We start from the raw sequence: 18,580 nt of genomic DNA, 5'->3' as shown, positions 1-18,580 counted from the left end.
AGATCTCTCAGGGTGAGCCCAGTTTTTCATGTTTCCTTATTGAAGCCTGTTTTGACCTCTCCTCCCCCCCAGCCCCCGCCTTCTCGTTTTGTTGCAGGTGGTCCGGTTTTTACTGTCAAGCGTCTCCTTGACTCTCGCCGGGTGGGCCGTGGATGGCAGTACCTCGTTGATTGGGAGGGCTATGGTCCCGAGGAGCGCTGTTGGGTGCCTGCGCGTCACATCGTGGACAAGTCCCTCATCCTCGACTTCCAGAAGGGCCATCCTGGTGTCCCGGGACCGTCGGGGGACGGTCGTAGGAGGGGGGGTACTGTCACACCTCGGTCTGCCAGGAGATGCCGCCAGAAGGCTCAAGCCCCTGGAGATCACCCGGGGAGACCCTGTGACTGATCATGAGGCTCACCTGTGGCTCGTTTGGTGTGGCCTTCTTAAGTCCCTGTTGTCTGCTATTCTATGCTCAGTCAGGGTTTTCGCCCTCGTGGATGGTGGTTACTCTGCTCCTGTGGATTCTACGCCTGTGCTGCCTGCTACTGTGCTATCGACCCGGTCTGTAAGGATTACCTATTATTTGCCTTGGATTTGTGAACTACTGGCCCTCCTCCTGCATCTACTCTTGTGAATTGTACCGGGACTTCTGTTTCTTTGTTTATTCCTTTATTGGATGGATCTTCTGTGTGTTATGACTTTTTGACTGAAAGACTTCTCTGAAGTAAAGCCTGTGGGCTTCTGTTTAGTTTGTCAGACATTAAACTCTGTTGAAACCCGATCTCTGTGGTCTCTTGCAATTGTGCTCACCCAGTAGTATAACAGAAACCTTTTGTGTTAATAGCATACCCAAGACCGTAGTGAATCCCTCAAGTGAACAAACACAGTTTGAATGCAGCTGAATAAAAAGTAGATGTATTTTGGAACTACTGTCGAGGGCTCGCATAGTGTTATCCAGTCATCAATTTGTATTGACAACAATCTCTCTCATGCTGAGGTTAATCATTTTGTATTCTTTTAGAAAAACACATCCAACCAAGCCTATACTTAAGAGGGAAAATGCACAAAAATAAGCATAAGTGTATTATATATAGTACAAAAATCCGCCTTTGGTGCTTCCCTACCTTCTAGCTGCAGTGTATATCCTTAGCAATATGTTAGATATAGCATATTGGGTCTTGAAATATTCACAGGAATCCAAAGAAATTAAATAATCATGTTATTTTATCCAATATTAGTTGTGCAGATGTATAGTCCATCTTATACACACCAATTTAATTGAACTATAAATTGCAAAGATTTATATTTTTGTGTAATTATTCCATATTTAGTGTAGTCATTCCATATCAGAACCCCTGAAGTACAATTCAAATACAATCATGAAACCTCAAAGTGTTATCTTTCATTTGAGACCAAGATTATGCTTCTACACAAAGGGGTTCATAGGCAGTAAGCATTTGATTGTCAGTATGCATTTTGGATAACCAAAAGTCCTATGGGGAGTTTCCATAAGGCATTTTGCAAAACGCATGAGCATACAGTACCTAGGCAAATCATGGTCTAAAGTACTCATATTTCATTCTATATTGATCTACTTTTGCACACAGCTTCACAAGACCTGGTGTTAGGGCTCAGTTGTGTTTCTAAGTCATATCAAGTGACCTAGAGGGCTGAAATGTGGTCAGTTCAGAGATGCTTGTTATCCGACAGAAATAAAAAAACAATATTCTAACCTCTGAAGAAACTACAATGTCTCAGCTTTCCAAAGAGGTCAAGCATTTGATTATAGGCTAGACAAGGTGGGAACAGTGGCCTCTGAAGCAGGCGCTGTGCAATTTCAGGCAAAATCCTGAAATTGGTATTGAGGATGAAGCTGTTAATTCCATATATCGGGACACCTCTCTATAACTACAACTATAACTATATTTTTATCTTGATCAGCTGAGTACAGTACACATTTCACTCCATACCACAATTTTAGTCAAATGAATAAATCTTATGGATATGTATCCACAGTATGTGAATGAATTATACAAATCCAAATGTCAAAGATGCAAACAAGTATTAGAATGCTGCTGTTGGTGGCATCCAAGGCCTTCCTGTGCATTCTTACCATCAAAACGGAAAAGATTTCAGGAAAGACTTACTTTATGAGGCAGGAACAGGGTGTGGACACAGGCAATCAGGTTGGCGGTGTCCTCTGCTTCAGGCTGGCCACAGATAACGATCTGTTGAGAGAAAAAAGGAGTGGGTGAGGGTTGGAAAAAGGGGAGAGAGCGCGAAAGGGAACGAGAGGGGCAGTAGAGGGGGTCAAGGCTGCCTGTGTTCTGTGCTAATGAGGTGAGCAGGTGTGCTTTGGAAGCATCTGGCCTCCGTCTGGACCTTCAGCTTGTTATTCCCTCCTCCTACACTTGCGCCACCTCTGCAAGTGAACACTGATGTGTCATGACAGGATTTTTTTTCTCCTGTTATTCCCCGTTATTAACTTCACACTAGGTCTGGGGTGAAAAGGGAAATAAAGTTTGGAAAAGTAGTATTCTCATCGCTGAAACTTAATTTGAACTTCTGTCAGCTGCCACCCACTCAAGTCTCCATTCCATTTCCTGACATATGAATTGAAGTTCGACTCCGCTTCTCATGCTTATTTGGAATAATTGTACATCTCATTCAAAACTACAAATTACACAGGTAACATTCACAAATAATTGGCCATATTCAGTATAGTCTTGTGACTTTCAGCTACATTAAAATAGTGAGACAAGATACAAATCAATCAACTCAATTTCTAAAGGAGAGAGCCTTGAGGCAAAAGACAAATACCTGCTTCAGGGAGTAGTGCAGAGCCATGAGGCCCCGCACCATTTCTGGCAGGGCAATAGGCACTCTCACCAGCCTATCAGAGAAGGCTGCCAACAGTTTCTGGCAGCGCTCCATCCACTCCTGCTTGCCCGTGAGGTGAGAGAGGCGGAGCAGATTCCGAGCTGACACAGAGTTGGCGCTGGGCTCTGCTCCATCCTGATCTGAAAACAGCACAGAACATTCTCAAACAGAGTAACTGATTTTACAAACTACTACAAAGATTGATTACACCAACACTTCTCACTGGTGCAGGAGTAAGCTCCCCACATTTAAGCAGTTTACGGGCTGGCTTGAAATCAACATGTTGTTTCTGAAACAGGCTTAAGTGATGGGAGACAGTGGCTTTATCTACTGTCCAGTGAGAGACGGCACGGAGTGTTGTGTACCTGCTGACCTCATATTATATGAATAGTAGGAGGTGTGGGAGATCCTTAGGCAACTAAGCAAACATACAGGGAAAAATTGCTGGTTGTTTGAGTTTTCACATGAAAGATTCTGTATTGATCCACATTTATTACAAGAGTGCAAAAGGACTTTGGCCTAGCCTGGATGCCAGCTGAACTTAGCCCCGCCAACAACATTTGAGGTCGGGAAGTTCAGTCTGGACTTGTTCCATTGTAGAGCAACTATGCCCGAACCAGAGCTGTTTGGACCAATCAAATTGGGCTTTGTACGATGATGGACAAATGAGCAACAGTGCCTCGTCTATCACATCATCTGAGCACGCTTAGGTTGATTGTGTTTGCAACAAAAACTCTGTGGCTAGAAGATCGACAGATGGCTTCTAAGACCCCACAGGAAAAATGCATATTATTTCCATGCGGTTTGGCCTTTCATTTACCGGTACACAAAAACGGAGGTTTTATCACTGAAAGATTATTTCTGAAAACTTCGGCCAAACTGGATATGTGGAAAAACTCTGGTTTCACTTTCATCAAGGGAAAACAGTGTATTTGCATTGTGGCATGTTGTTCTCTCCTTTGAAATCTCTGATTGGCAACCTGTTTGCTCGAGGGGTTTGCGACACCCTTCCCCAGCTGTTTTTAGCATTGATGTGAACGGAATTACCTGCTACGTATTTCGTTGTCTTAGATTTTGACAGCACAATAACTTTTAAAAAAGACCAGAAAACAATGTTAAAGGGATATTTCACCATTTGGGGAATTACTCATTTTTCACCTCCCCTTAAGTTAAACAACTGATTTTTACCTTTCTCCAGTTCAAAGGTAATTTTGTGAAGAAGAAGGATGATTCGGGTGCTCTTCCTACAGCTCATGTTAGGCTATTCTGTTGCTCTGACTGGTTAGGTCTATCCAATTGAGTGCAGAGGCATTTTCCCACCTGTATCGATTGAAACACGCTCTATAATCACGTCCCAATGGAGCAGCATCAGACTCAAATTCTGACTACAACGTCAGGCTAACTTTGCTCATAATGCAGCTGAAATGTAACAGAAGGCACAACATTTTAAGAGCATTCATACATTTCACATGGCACTAATTAGGGCAGCAGAATCCCAGCAGCCTTGCATCATTGTCAACCATGTCTCAACCATGTCTCATCATAACAACCCCTTTTCATGTTAGATACCTGTAAAAAGACTTTAATTTCTGGACTAGCAGGCACATAGCACATCAGACTGGGGGGGAACAGACTCCGAACACGAGTCAGTTAGTGTAAAACATTCCACAAAACTGATCATGTCGATTTCATTTTCATATGTTCTTGCTAGTAATGATTTTCACAAATCCCACTTTAAATTTACCAATTTATCAAAGGATGATGACCACCTGCATTACTGTATATGCAGTGACATATAACATTGTCACAAACACACAAGGCAAAAACAAACCTCAAGGAGATTTCATTCCAGGCTGGGTACACATTGTAGAAAGTCCACATATTTATACACATTCCCAGTAAGCCGTTTATCTCTTTCTTGTGGATGCCATGTTGTGAAAGCATGGCAGATGGAGGTTAAACACTACCGGCTCCAGGGACAGGGTGTAAAATCAGGGATGGCGTGGCACTGTGGAGGTGATTTGTCTTTGTGACAGGACAGAGGCTGGCCTCTGGTCTCTGCCTCTGTGTGGTAGCAGCAGTACAGCCCCTGATGTCTACACTCCCATGCCCAGCTCCACTAGAATGTCACAGTCACTTTCCCAGGATGAAAAATCCTTCGTATGTCTATCTTACTTAGTCAAACACGCTTGCAATGGTTTGCTTCTATATTCTCACCCCCCACATATCAATCCTGTGCCACTTTTATGGTGCCATCTGGCTTAGAGGTCAGTTCAATTTGTTGTGATTGCGTGAGTTTCAGCAGCACACCTGAACCAGGGAAACGCTATAATACCAACCCTGGCTTTCTAGACATGACTCGAGATGTTTATGATTGCCACGTTTCTTACAGGTACTTTTCATGACTGTAAAATACATTTAAAAAAATTCTGAAAGTTGAATCTGGTGTAAAGGTGGTAACAGTTGGATAAAGAGCCATTCACAAAAGAAATGAGAACTATAAAGTTAACTGTATATATAACAATATTAGCATTAATATTGTAATAGTTAATATGTGTGGACGTCATCATGCATATCAGCTAGAGTGATACTATTTTGTCATTATACTTATATCATAACACTTTACTTGGATAGTCCATAGGGTGACCACCGACCAGATTCTGAAAAGTGAGGACAAATGGGCCAAAATTCTAATAGGCCTTTTCGTGTGGGGGTTGGGCTGACAGTAAAAACATCAGCATGGGCTTTGTACACACCGTTAACAGCAGTAAACGGTTTGATAGTGATCAGAGGGGGAAATTACATAATGGCTTGAACACATTGCCTGCATTGCATGGTGTTTTGAAGTTTTGCATGCCTTTTAGGTACCTAGCTCACTAAATTTAATCCGACATAACAGAAGTGCTACTTTGAGATCACAAAAAATAACAAAGAAAAATGTTGATACACATAATCTGTCTGCTTGCTATTTTTCTCTGTCATTCATTTGTCTCCTGCTATAACAATGAAGAGCTTAGATGGGCTTTAATGGGAAAAAGGCTAGTCATTTGATCGCAAAAAAAAAAATCAAACACAATTGTGACATCCGGGAAGGACAGGTCTATAGGAGACCATCCAAGTAAGGTTTGACCAAAATACTGTATGTTTTGCTCTGGAGTAGTCTAGGTCATACCTTGTAACTGCTATAAACGTGAGTAAGTAAATAACCAGTCTAGACAGCAGAGCACCGTCTCCGATTTTGTCTAAACCTTGTGTATGTCATGAATGAGTCCCAAAACCAAGGCTTGTAAAATATTTCGGTAACACTTCACTTGACGGGTGAATTCATGTGATTGTTGGACTTTTATTTTGACAAGTTGTTGTCATTCTGTCTTCCACATTCATGAAAGGTTTGGTATGAATGTTGAGTCATGTCTCATGAAACAGTCATGAATGCTTTATGTGCAGTTTATGACAGCTGCTATGAATGTGTTATGAACTCACCCGTCAAGTAAAGTGTTACCAATATTTCTGTTCAAATCCATATTTTTTCAGCCCTAGATATTTATTTAGTTTTATAGCCTGAAAAGCACAATATATGGGAAGCAATATTTGGGGATTGATATTGTGAAAAGTATCATTCATAGCCAGACCAGACTTTGTAGGATGGAAGACAAACATGTTCTCAGAATGACAACCCTTAAAAATGTGTATGCCATTCTCACTGATTTCCTATAAGGCCCTAGATTTGGAAAATGTGCAAAAAGAATGACTTTTGGTATTGATCATTATTTTTCCTTTCAATACATAATATTTTATTAATGTTTTTCCAATATTTGAGTTCTCCACATATTTTCCACTATTTTCAGTCATGTTCAAAGGACTAAAATGGTATGTGGGATAGCTAATAGGCAGATACAAATCTATGTGGAAGTAGCTCAATGTATGAGCTTTAGTTGCCAATGTTGCACTATAGATAAATAGATAAGTCAAAATTATTGTTTTACCAATAATAAATTGATATTGAATACAAAATAAATTCAGCGTATTAATCCATGAATGAAACATGGTACAACATTGGCACCTTGCACACTAAATCATTACACTGAGCTATTCCTCTAACTACTCCACATACCATTTCAGTCCTATGAAATTAACCAAAAATGCAATCACACCTAGTTTGATCCTCAGTATCATAGTGTGCATTTATTGTGGAGACCTCAAATATTGGCACAGCATTAACCAACTTGCCTGTAAAGTTCCCGGGAATTGACCTAGCGAGACCTGGCGAGACTGCCACTGATCGTGCGTTTTCATGAGTTTTCGATCGTCATCTATTTCAGTTCTATTCATCATAGAGTATCTAAAATCGCACCTAAGGTGTGTTAGAGTGTCTATTTTCGTAATAAAAAAAAAGCTAAAAACACAATATTGAGTTTTTGGCACTCAACGCATGGGAACAAAAAACACAATATTGCGTTTTTGGCACTCAAAGTGTTAAATCAATGGGCATGCAGTACAAACTTTTAATGGTCAAGTCAACAAGTTTTTCTTCCATCCTACACAGTTTGGGCAGGAATAACACTTTGTCCAAATATGGCTTCCAAGATAAGGCATTTTTGAGAGTGTGAGAACGATGAATAATCAAGGATGAAAAATGCATAAAAAAATTTGAATTTAACACAATTATTTTATAGGTCTTAGTTTTGGGACCTAAACATTATGTCGACAAGCTTTGAGCAAAATCTGAGACGGTTCTGCAACCATTCTGCCTGATTTGACACAGAATAACCCAAATACTAAGGGCAACTTGAAGAGGAGATTTACCCTGCTTGAGTCTTAGAAGCACAGTGGGGTCACTTGGGTCACTGCAAAAGTAACCGCTGCCTTGGTCATCCCAGAACAGTTGGTCCTGCTTCTGCTGGAGTTCTTCTGCCCATTTAAGCCATTCCACTGCCTGTGTGGCCTCGAAGAGGTCCAGCAGTCCAGCCACCACATATGCATAGTCATCAAGGAAGCCTGCAATTGGCGAATCTCTGGTAGGAAAAATGGTGTGAGTATAGTGTCAGTGATTTTTTTATTTGTTCATTCATTTTAATATTTACCATTTTCTTTATCTGCATAAACAAAATGTTCTTTTAGCACATTAAATGAACTGCATCAAGTTAAATAATCTAAATACTGTTTTGACCATATAAAGTCACAAGTCTGCCAGTAATAAGTGATAGCATCGCTACAAAGTTGGCTCAGAACTCTTTTCAACATATTACTAATCACTGACTCATGGGAACATGAAGAGACCTCTTCAGGGACCCCTTCATCCTAAGATTCCCCTCCCCTGGTTTGCAGAGTGCCCCTGAGGCCAGCTGAGTGTGGTGGGACTGATGGTGACAGAGCTACAGATAGGGGAGTGTTGGGGGCAGGCTAATGGAGGACAAGGTGGCAAGGTCAGAAGACCTGAAGCGATGACCTCAACAATCACTTCTCCCACTCCATCTTTTTGGAAGTTGACGGACCGTTGGAGACTTGAAAGCTGGGCAGCAGGGAGACCTGTTACGCTGGTCTCATGTCATCTGCAATAGGTGTTGCAGTCATTTAAATATCAGTATAGATGAGAAACAAGGCTTCTATCAGAGCGTTTGTTCCTTTGTTGAGATCATTCGTTGTTTATAATGTAATGTGAGTATTGGCTTGTGATATTAACATAGGGTTAATCTTGATTACCCACATGTTACTGAATTTATTATTCAAGACAAGGAAGACAAACTTCATGTATGTCACCACTTTAGCCCTGAGGCCTCAGTATAATTAGGATGGTGATTTACACACGCAGAAAAAAAAGATAATTATCTTTGCTATTGGGGAAAAGGCTATGGTAAGCGTTCTCATAGAACTGCTGCTGGTGCAAACGGGGTCAACAAATGAGAGGGGCTCTCAAAAATGAGGCCACGCTGACTATGGTCAATACTTTGTGGGGCTGCATGCTACAACCACTAATTACTGTTGTACAAGTGGGTGGTGGTAGCACTTTATAATAACCATCCGTTATAAATGGTTAATTGATGCTTTATTTTGCAACTATAATAAAATATTTAATCACTTAATAATCATAACTTAATCATTTGTAGATAACAATCAATGATTACTAAATACATAACTTACAAATACTTTATTATCAGCTTATGAAAAAATAAACAATTTATTTATATATAACATACTAAAAAATATCAGTTTAGTGATAGCTTGATTTCAATTTATTTTATATTAATAAGCTACATTATTATTGCAAATATCATATTATTAATAATGATATATTGAGTTATTGTTAATGATTATAATGTTGATCGTAGGCCTTTACATAGCCATATACACAACACCTATGGATATTACATAGGTTGATTAACTATTGAACTATAAATGATGTTCTATTGATAACAGTTAGTTAGAAAAACAATTACAAATTTGTTACAAATTTGTTTTTCAGATGGCTATGATAAAGTTGGGTCGTAGTCTTTTATTTGGTAGTAAATCATTTGTAAACTATCTAAAAATGTACATTTTATAATTAATTGATGGGAAATTATTGCATCAAACCTTTTTTTTAATGGCTATTATGAAGTTGCATCTTAGTCTTTTATATGTTAATAAACAATTTGTAAATTATCTAAAAATGTCAATCTCATAATCAATAACTGGAGTGCAAACCATCTATGAACATAATGTTTATTTGAAGTTTCACCAAAACGGTAAGTTATGAAAGTTGACAAAACAAATTTGATTATGGAAAACATCACATCAAAACAACTTCTATTTATATTTCTTGGCAATGTCATGGAGTAGGCGACCCAGTGAGCCATTGCGATGTTTTTTGGCTAGCCATTCATTCCACTCAATTAGTGTAAGGTGATCTGTTAACAAGTCCTCTGTCCGATTCCCCCTGCATCTTGAGATGATCTCCTTATAACTCCGCCAAGCCCTCTCGATGTGCTGAGTGTGGCAACCTGTATCTGCATTGACGAATGCTTGACTGTGGTTCACTGTGTAATGATCATACCCCAGTGCAGGCAGAGGACTGAAGTCCCTCTTCTAATATGGTGGACGATGAGAGGTACCAGCTCTTGTCTTGTCCTTTTTGGCACCAAACGTAGAATAGGTCGACGTCTTGAGTGCTTCACACCGAGCATCCCAAACACCCACTTTTTTCTTTTCCAGCCACCTGTTATCCGGCCACGTCCATACTGTCAAAAAAGCACACATGGATATTACAAATTATGTTTAAGCATTATTTTACTCTTTGGTAATAAAAATAGGAGAAAGAGGAAGATGATGAGGAATAACAAAAAGAAGAAAAATACATTATGTGTATTGTGTTTGCATTTACTTTTCTTTTGTGCCTGAAGTGGCTTTCATCTATCGCCACAAACTCTCTTCGACCTCCCAGCCTCTGTCCTCTCTTCCTTCGCATTCGTTCCACAGCCTCAACACAGACATTTCTCAAAAGTTTGGCCATTCTTGTCAGTGTTGCTGAACTTGCGGCAATGTCATCGGTTATCATGTTAACTTGTCTTAACCGTAGGCCTTGTGCAAACCTGATAATACACAATATTATAGTAATGGTGAAAATTTGCATAATAAACAGTGAGCAGACACCTAATTAGGACACATGAAATATGCATCAAGGAGAGAAAGAGGGAGGTAGAATGAGAGAGAAGTAAGACAAACAGAAAGAGTGAAAAGGGGAGAAAGTGAAGACATAGATAGATGTGGGTGGATGAATAGACATAGGTACATGGATAGATGATAGTCGGGTAGATATGGAAGAGAATGCAGGTAACTAGATGGAAATATCTAGTACAGATAGATTATTGATAGAGACAGACTGGCAGACTCAATAGACCTCTGAAGTTTGCCTACAAAAAAGAACCAAAACGGCCATCTTTGCCCATATAAGGAGATCCGGTTGTTAATTGAAGCTAACTACCTATGGCAAGTTGCATTGCAAGTTAGCTCTGGGGTAGCAATAATCTAAGTGTGCCGCCTTCACGTACCGGAGATCACAGTATCCACTCGAAGGCAGAGGACAAAAGTGTGTTCAGGAAAACGTCTGCATTTCAGACTTTTTCATCCCCGCGAGAGTTTAAAAGATGCGATAATTTAAAATCCCCATGTTATTTTCCCACAGGAAAAATCTTAGAATAGCCTACTTTATTATTTTTTTAGATATGTGATCACATTTCACTTCACCTTGGCAAATGGTACGCTCTGAATGATTAAACATAATGATTCATGGTAACTTTTTACACCTGAATTTATAATTTAGCCTACTTGTCTATAGGCCTTTCTCACAAAACGACCGATGGCCCAAAAAGTCTTCAGAGCAGTGTACTCGAGCTTCCAATGTTTAAGGGCGCTACACACCAACCCAAAGTTGGCTGCCAGGTGCCGACGGCGATAGCTTTTGTGCCGATTCAACATGTGTAATCGGCAGAAAAGCTACCACCGCCGGCATCCGTCAGTCGATATCGGGTTGGTGTGTAGCGCCTATAGGTGCAGGAACCGGAAGAGCCAGTCCCTGCTCTGAAGACTTTTTGGGCCATCGGTCGTTTTGTGAGAAAGGCCTATTGTGATCAGAATGTTCAAGATGAACTTAAAAGTGCCTAATTGTCCATCCAAAGGTTATACCAAAAGACTATCTGATATTTAAGCCTTGTTATGGGTATAGGCCCTGTTTAAGCAACATTAAAAACTAATTGGCCTACATATACCTACTGTTACTGTAGTAGTCTATGTCCATACCTGTATAAGAACCTCATCCAGCTGAAAAGGCACATCTTGGATTTGCTGAAGATTGTCTGGTGTCGGATGGATTTCCTGACTATGCCTTTGTGCTTGCCCCGACGTCGACATACCCTGTGGACAAAAAACACAAGCAATGAAATCAAACTTAAAGTTATTCGTTTGATCTCAATTCATAGTATCCTAGGCTTATACATGTTTCCCCCATAAATATAAATCGTATAGGCTTTTCAGATAATTAGAAATGAGTCTTCTAGCCTAGGCCGATATGCCAAAAATGCCAGTAGCCTAAGTATATAGAAAATATAAGTGGTTTTCATTCAAGATGTAGGCCTATCTATCTGTGATAAATATAACCTATGGATAAAAAGACAACTTACCATTCACATTTATCCACACCATGACACTTCTGTTCAATTTTCATTGTATGGTGGCAAAAGTTGCATTTGATCTTTTTTTTTTATCAGTCTTCTCCTCTACAACCATTTTATAAGCTTCTTTAAATTATTTTTACTTCTTCTTCCTTCAATTAGTTGCCGCAGCTCCCTTGCTAAACCAGGCATCTTGATTCCATAAGGAAATATGCTACTGTGTTCCAGTTTGCGCCAAAAAATACGCGCCAGAAGTGCATTGGTAGCTGTGAAGCCAGCAGCAATAGGGTGGGGGGAAACGTCATTATACAAATATAAGCATTGACTGATGATACTGTTTTGCCACAATGTTATCAGCCTTCATTTACCATTGTTGGTTTTCAATAGCATACTATAAAGTATACAATTTACAAATTATAAATCAACATGGCAAGTTTCAAACCCAAAGAGAGGGATTTTAAACTCTTATTCTGAAGTCAATGAATTCAGGAAACTCCGGCTGAGGGTAGCTAATCTTTATTTTTTCGTTATGTTACCAAGTGGCTAGTGACAAGATCTCGAAGTAACGTGGAATTAAAAGAAGAAAATAAGCATAGCATTACATTTCATTGCCATTTATCTTAGACACGAAATGGCAAAAAGAAAAATTAGACCTTTTACAAGGTCAGGGAAGATCAGGAAACTAGATGGTGAAAAGAAATCGCCTGTAACCCTAATCGACGATGACGATGGCGTTGATGGACATGAAGGGAGTTCCAGCCAGATAGTGCTAAACTCAACTCAAACCGCCGGTAAGTTTCTTAACTTTCATTCTTATTAGCCTGTTATTAATGCATCCAACTTACTGTCTTAACAGTAGTTTCTAGCGTTAGCTTTTTTCCCCTAAAGTTTATAACAACTTGTCAAATGTGCATGGCTATCTTATCACATCTGGTGTAGCTAGCGTGAAAGCTTGTAGGATGTCTTGGAGCAGCTTAGCAGCTACACACAGGTCGTTAACACATTTTGAGAGCAGCACTCCGAGGGATGCAGATAGTTTTCGAGAGGCAAACATTTAAGAAATGCTTTTTAGCATATGTAGCCTACACTGTAAACATTCACAGTTGTTGAAGCCTATATGCCATCAAAGGGCAGAACTGACTACTAATTGTATTATGTGTAGTCTCTCAAAATCTTCAAATAGCCTATTATGTTTATTATTGTCATTAATTGTGGTTATACTGCCTGTATTTTGGTGAAAAACAGCATACTGCATGGTGAACAAATGTAGAGCAAACCATGAATGTAGTATTGATGTGCTTTTAAAACAGAAACATAGCATGCTCTACCTATTATTTATTTATTTTTTTCTTCCTTGCTTTCTGTCTTTCAGGAAACTCTATGTCTCCAACAGTATCAGAGCTCCTCCTTAAAGCTAAGGAGAGAGAGGGTGTCCTGATAAGGAAGAACAAGAAGCTGAAAAAGGAATTGCACTCTTCGCAAACAAGGGGCTGGTAAGTCAATACTTTATCTCAATATGACACTTAACAACAAACACCACTTGGATTAAAACATTTTAATATAGGGCTCTTCACAGTGTAAGTAGAACGCTCCATTCACGTTCGGCTGTCAATTCTTTATGCTAAGCATAATTGACCGCTGTCAAGGATAGTGGCCTTTTTGCCACTGATTCACTACAGACAGTTGTTCAGCTGCGTTCTAAAGAATGTTGTATTCAAGTTCAGTGAGTTTGGTGAAGTTTGTTTCTCATCATTTGCCAATGAAAACAGTAAAAAATACATTTAAAGACCCATCAGGTGAAGTGTCTTCTCTTATGTTGGTAGGTAGCCGTATAATAAGTGGGGTCCGGGTCGCTCTGTCGGGGCTTATTTTTTTGATAATGGCTGGCATTCTATACATTAACCCTTACACAGTAGAGCCCTTTGAAGACTCCATCGATAATATCAAATATCAAGTATAACTTTTTTTTCATGTTGTCACCATGTTGGTCTTGAGGATGGACACACATACACCTTTGTACCTGACAAAATGTACAGTATGTGAGTACTGAAGCTTCTCACTTAAACTTCACTTGATTAAACTTTCCCGTCCCCTTTCCTTATTGTTTCTTTTCAGACAAGATATGCCATACCACAACTTCTGACCACACCACTTCATCTGAGTCATCATCTGAGTCCTCTTCCACCAGTAATTCATCTTCCTCTTCTTCCTCCAATTCTTCATTGTCATCAGACGATGAAAGTCATAAGAAAAGGCGTTACAAAAAAAAGCATACAAGGAAAGACAAAAGGCATCGGAAGGAACAGAAGTCCGCAAAACCTGAATGTGGACAAAGAGGTGAGTCATAAGGGAGGGCTCCTGTTTACAAAAACAATTACATTAATACACAGGATTAAAGTTAAAATCCCTTGTGCCAAAATCCAAGGTAAAAACACATTCAGAAGCCCCTACTCAAAATTAACTTTAAAAAGCACGCTACCCACAAATCCACCAACAAATGGTCACAAACACAAGACAAATGGCCCATCCAACAGCAGTATATAGTATGTGGCATGTCATTGGGGTTATCAAGTGGGCACCCTCATTCACCGATGTTTCGTTAAGTTAGGCCCACGACACCTCATGAAGGCTTAACAGTGAAACCAGCGTCCTGGAGACACTCCCCTCCATGCTGCCACCATATTACCACTTTGAAATATCCAATACCCAAAATACTCTTAACCAGCTTAGGCATGGTCAAGTTATGGGTGATGCATGTTAATGTCAACAATATTTTGTCTCATCTCACAGTCCAGTTAATCTCTATTTGTTTTATTTCTTACTGATGCAGCTTCCAGTCCAAAAGACATCGTTGCAAGGTACAAGAAGGTTCTGCGGGCTTACAACCGTGGAAAAAAACTTGGGGAAGCGTGTACCATTGCTGGTGTTACAGAGCTGACCGTTCGATCAAAAGCAGCTATCCCAGAGTTGGCTATAGCTTCACCAGAAAAATTTGAGGAGCTTTTGGCAGGCTACAACAAAAGAGGAAAAATTTCTGATTTTCTAAGTAAATGTGAAGACCTTATTGAGAATGATACACAGGTCAGAGCTGAGATAGCAAAACTCAAACATGAGGGCAATCTCATACCCTACATTAAGAGGGAGCCGAAGTAAGCCCCCCGCCAACAACCCTCTTATGTTTAAGCAGTGTTCATTCATGTTGTGTTCATGTTTACTGTCTGATTGTCTGAAGAGGCAGCAGAAGTAAGTGCCCCTCGCCCCACCACCCTGTTTTGTTTATGCTGTGGTGTTGCAATGAAGGATTGATAGCCTTTTAAGCTATTATGTTTTTTGTTTAATTTTTATTTGCTTATTGCCCTCTTCTGATGGATCAGAAGTTTTGATTTCAATAAATATCTCTTGATATTAAAGCCAATTGTGATGTGTGACAATGCTTTACAATGTGTTAAGCATCTGTAATTGCAGTGTATGTAAAGTGTTATTGTTTTCATTATCACTATTGTCATTTAACAATATTTGACTTTAATCGGCAAAGTCATAAGTTAAGTACAGAACTATGAACATCAGTTACAACTTCAATGTGTTTATACATTGTTTGCTCCAGGTATATCCCATCAGTTTGAAATACAGCATTTTTGGATCATTTACAAATTGTTCATTAAAATATAAGACTAAGATGTAACTTCATAATAGCCACCCAAAATTTTGTTTCATGCAGTCATTTTCCATCAATTGATTATAAGATTGACATTTTTAGATAATTTACAAATTGTTTATTAACATATAAAAGACTAAGATACAACTTCATAATAGCCATTAAAAAAAAGGTTTGATGCAATCATTTACCATCAATTAATTATAAAAAGTACATTTTTTAGATAGTTTACAAATGATTTACTACCAAATAAAAGACTACGACCCAACTTTATCATAGCCATCTGAAAAACAAATATTGTAATTGTTTTCTAACTAACTGTTAATCAATAGAACATCATTTATAGTTCAATAGTTAATCAACCTATGTAATATGCATAGGCGTTGTGTATATGGCTATGTAAAGGCCTACAATCAACATTATAATCATTAACAATAACTCAATATATCATTATTAATAATACGATATTTGCAATAATAATGTAGCTTATTAATATAAAATAAATTGAAATCAAGCTATCACTAAACGGATATTTTTTAGTATGTTATATATAAATATTTTTTTTCTTTTTTCATAAGCTGATAATAAAGTATTTGTAAGTTATGTATTTAGTAATCATTAATTGTTATCTACAAATGATTAAGTTATGATTATTAAGTGATTAAATATTTTATTATAGTTGCAAAATAAAGCATCAATTAACCATTTATAACGGATGGTTATTATAAAGTGCTACCGGTGTGCTACTTTCCCTGGGCCTACAGCAGAATGTGCAGAAATGGGAGTTGGAACATTTTTAGAGCAAGGTAGGCTGTACATCGTATGATAAATGGCTAAGAGAGCCAGGTCATTTTTCATCAACAGTTGTCGCACTTGTTGGCAAACCACCTCTGTGGAGAGTATTCCCTGGCTGATTTTTGTCTTACTCTAAGCACTTGTTTTTGCAGTGTCTATTCACTGCAAGTAGTGTGGAACCTGTGAGAATATCTGAAAAAAGTGAAGCGGCAGCTATGACGGGAGTGACAAAAACACATGATAAATTGTCACTTATTTCTCTGGAAAGTTTTCACCAACCACATCAAAACACTCAAAGCTGTCAAACCTATAATAAAACAACGCAAAGGTAAAAAAAAAAACAACTCAAAGCTACATGAAGTTCTACTGAATTGAACAAACTTAATTAGATTCTTTTGAAAACCTAGGTAAGACTTCCTTTGAACCTTGCACAAAAAAATATCATAAACATGTTCTAGCGGATATGATATCATATATCATAAATCATCATGACGTCATGTTCCTTGGCCGTGTCAGTGTCATGTCACTGCCATTAGTAATTGTCATGGCATTTCCATGTCAATAATAGGCTGTCTCACATGCTGTCATACCATCACATATTCTGAGAGCTATCTTACCGATAACGGTACCATGATGCCTGTACTGTTATATAGGGCACTGACTGCCATGACAACTCATGGTGAAATGGCATAAGTGTTTTGTGCCACTGTCATCCTAAACCTCTCGATGAGCCTATGTGCATTTATGTTCAACAGGACTGTTCACTACTATGATAATAAAACCAATTTTACCCTAAACCGCCAGCCATGCCAACATTTACACATATCATAACCTTAATACACATTGTAAAAGCACCAGACACTATGCAAAATAACAAAATCACTCAACAGTAACATTCAAAGATGTTGTGAAACCTACTGTACTATTTCATTAAGAGTCCCTCTTAAGGACTTCAGCATATTCAGGCAAGTGAAGATTTATTTCTGAGGCTGAATACTAACATTAAAGAGACTTCTAAGAAAGATAATGCTGCAGGCTTACATCTGCTCCACCTCCATCTCCTGGCCACGGTAACACGAGTGCAAAATCCTTCGGTCCCCCTCGTCCCAGAGGTGCTTCTGCAGAAAGCGAGCTGCCTCTTCAGCTCTCTTCAGCAGGGCCTTACCTCCCAGTACTGCTCCCGCACATGCAAAGCCAGACAACATCAAACCTGTAGTGAAGTAGAGAAATTAGTATTACCATTCTTATTATTATTATTATTATTATTATTATTATTATCAGTAGTAGTAGTAGTAGTAGTAGCAGTAGTCATTGTCACATACAATTACAAGCCTCAGATGTGTCCTTAAATATGTTCACAAAGAACACCTCTCAAAGAAATTAGTATATTACCATACACATTACAAATAATTAGCACATATACAGTATAAAAGTATATTATCAGGGACATACATTTAAAAATGCTTTTAAAATATGACTAATTTTTCACCATCGTTTTTAGGAGCATAGTCCCTAACTAGACTTGAATCATGGATCTTGGGTTGCCATGAGTCATCCCATGGGATGCTTAAACATTGGTTATATTATTTACTTTTTTAGCAGTAGTGTCCACCTTTGGCCTTGTAGCTGACTAATAACAACTTTACTTTGTATATGTCTATCACACTAAAGCTACTTACAAGCAATGCTGTGCCTCAATCACAGACTTCCACAGGAAAGACATTGCAGAATTTCAACACTTGAACAGGGACAGATATCCCATGAAGGATTTTGCAAGGGATGTTTCACCACATTCTGAAACTACACTTCCTCCCCTTTCCAATGACACCTCACTTGTGAAATTCTATGGTAGAAAACTGCCTTTTTGGCCCTCTGAAAATATAGTATGTATTTTATGAAATTGCAGATTTTCAGGACTTGAACAGCTACACACATTCCAATGACAACCCCCAAGTTAAACCCCCATCGCATAAAATGGCTTTTTTTTTCGATTAGAACTCCCATGGCCTATTTCTCTCATTTTTAGTGTATAAAAAACATTTTTGCAGTTTTTATACACTAAAATTGGTCCCTATTGGTCAAGACTGATTTGTTGCAAACAATTCCACCCTAGATGAATAGT

At 38.8% G+C, this 18,580-nt stretch overlaps 1 protein-coding gene and 2 long non-coding RNA genes across 3 annotated transcripts in view; 1 reads left to right on the top strand and 2 right to left on the bottom strand.

The window, feature by feature from the left end:
- Window positions 1-310: 310 nt before the first annotated feature.
- The window catches only part of LOC143111217 (spermatogenesis-associated protein 20-like), a 73,241-nt gene continuing 54,971 nt past the window's right edge, over window positions 311-18,580 (bottom strand). Inside the window, exons 2-6 of the mRNA XM_076273419.1 lie at window positions 17,500-17,668; window positions 7,669-7,877; window positions 2,803-3,002; window positions 2,130-2,210; window positions 311-355 (exon numbers count right to left, since the gene is read on the bottom strand). Coding sequence (XP_076129534.1) covers window positions 311-355; window positions 2,130-2,210; window positions 2,803-3,002; window positions 7,669-7,877; window positions 17,500-17,668 — 704 coding nt within the window. The remainder of the gene's footprint in view (window positions 356-2,129; window positions 2,211-2,802; window positions 3,003-7,668; window positions 7,878-17,499; window positions 17,669-18,580) is intronic.
- On the bottom strand, window positions 9,551-11,725 carry LOC143111221 (uncharacterized). Its single transcript, XR_012984499.1, has 3 exons — window positions 11,638-11,725; window positions 10,223-10,430; window positions 9,551-10,079 (listed from the first exon to the last, which is right to left on the bottom strand). It is a non-coding gene; the product is annotated as an uncharacterized LOC143111221 (long non-coding RNA).
- LOC143111220 (uncharacterized) lies at window positions 12,688-15,759 on the top strand. Its single transcript, XR_012984498.1, has 4 exons — window positions 12,688-12,799; window positions 13,381-13,501; window positions 14,124-14,345; window positions 14,839-15,759. It is a non-coding gene; the product is annotated as an uncharacterized LOC143111220 (long non-coding RNA).

This window comes from Alosa pseudoharengus, unplaced genomic scaffold (genome assembly GCF_046254945.1).
Source record: "Alosa pseudoharengus isolate Yale_2024_CS ecotype anadromous, Long Island Sound unplaced genomic scaffold, YU_APseudo_1.1 YU_APseudo_1.1_scf_70, whole genome shotgun sequence".
Taxonomy (NCBI): domain Eukaryota; kingdom Metazoa; phylum Chordata; class Actinopteri; order Clupeiformes; family Clupeidae; genus Alosa; species Alosa pseudoharengus.
The sequence above is the reverse complement of the archived record's forward strand: the minus strand, read 5'-3'. Positions and strand labels throughout refer to the sequence as shown.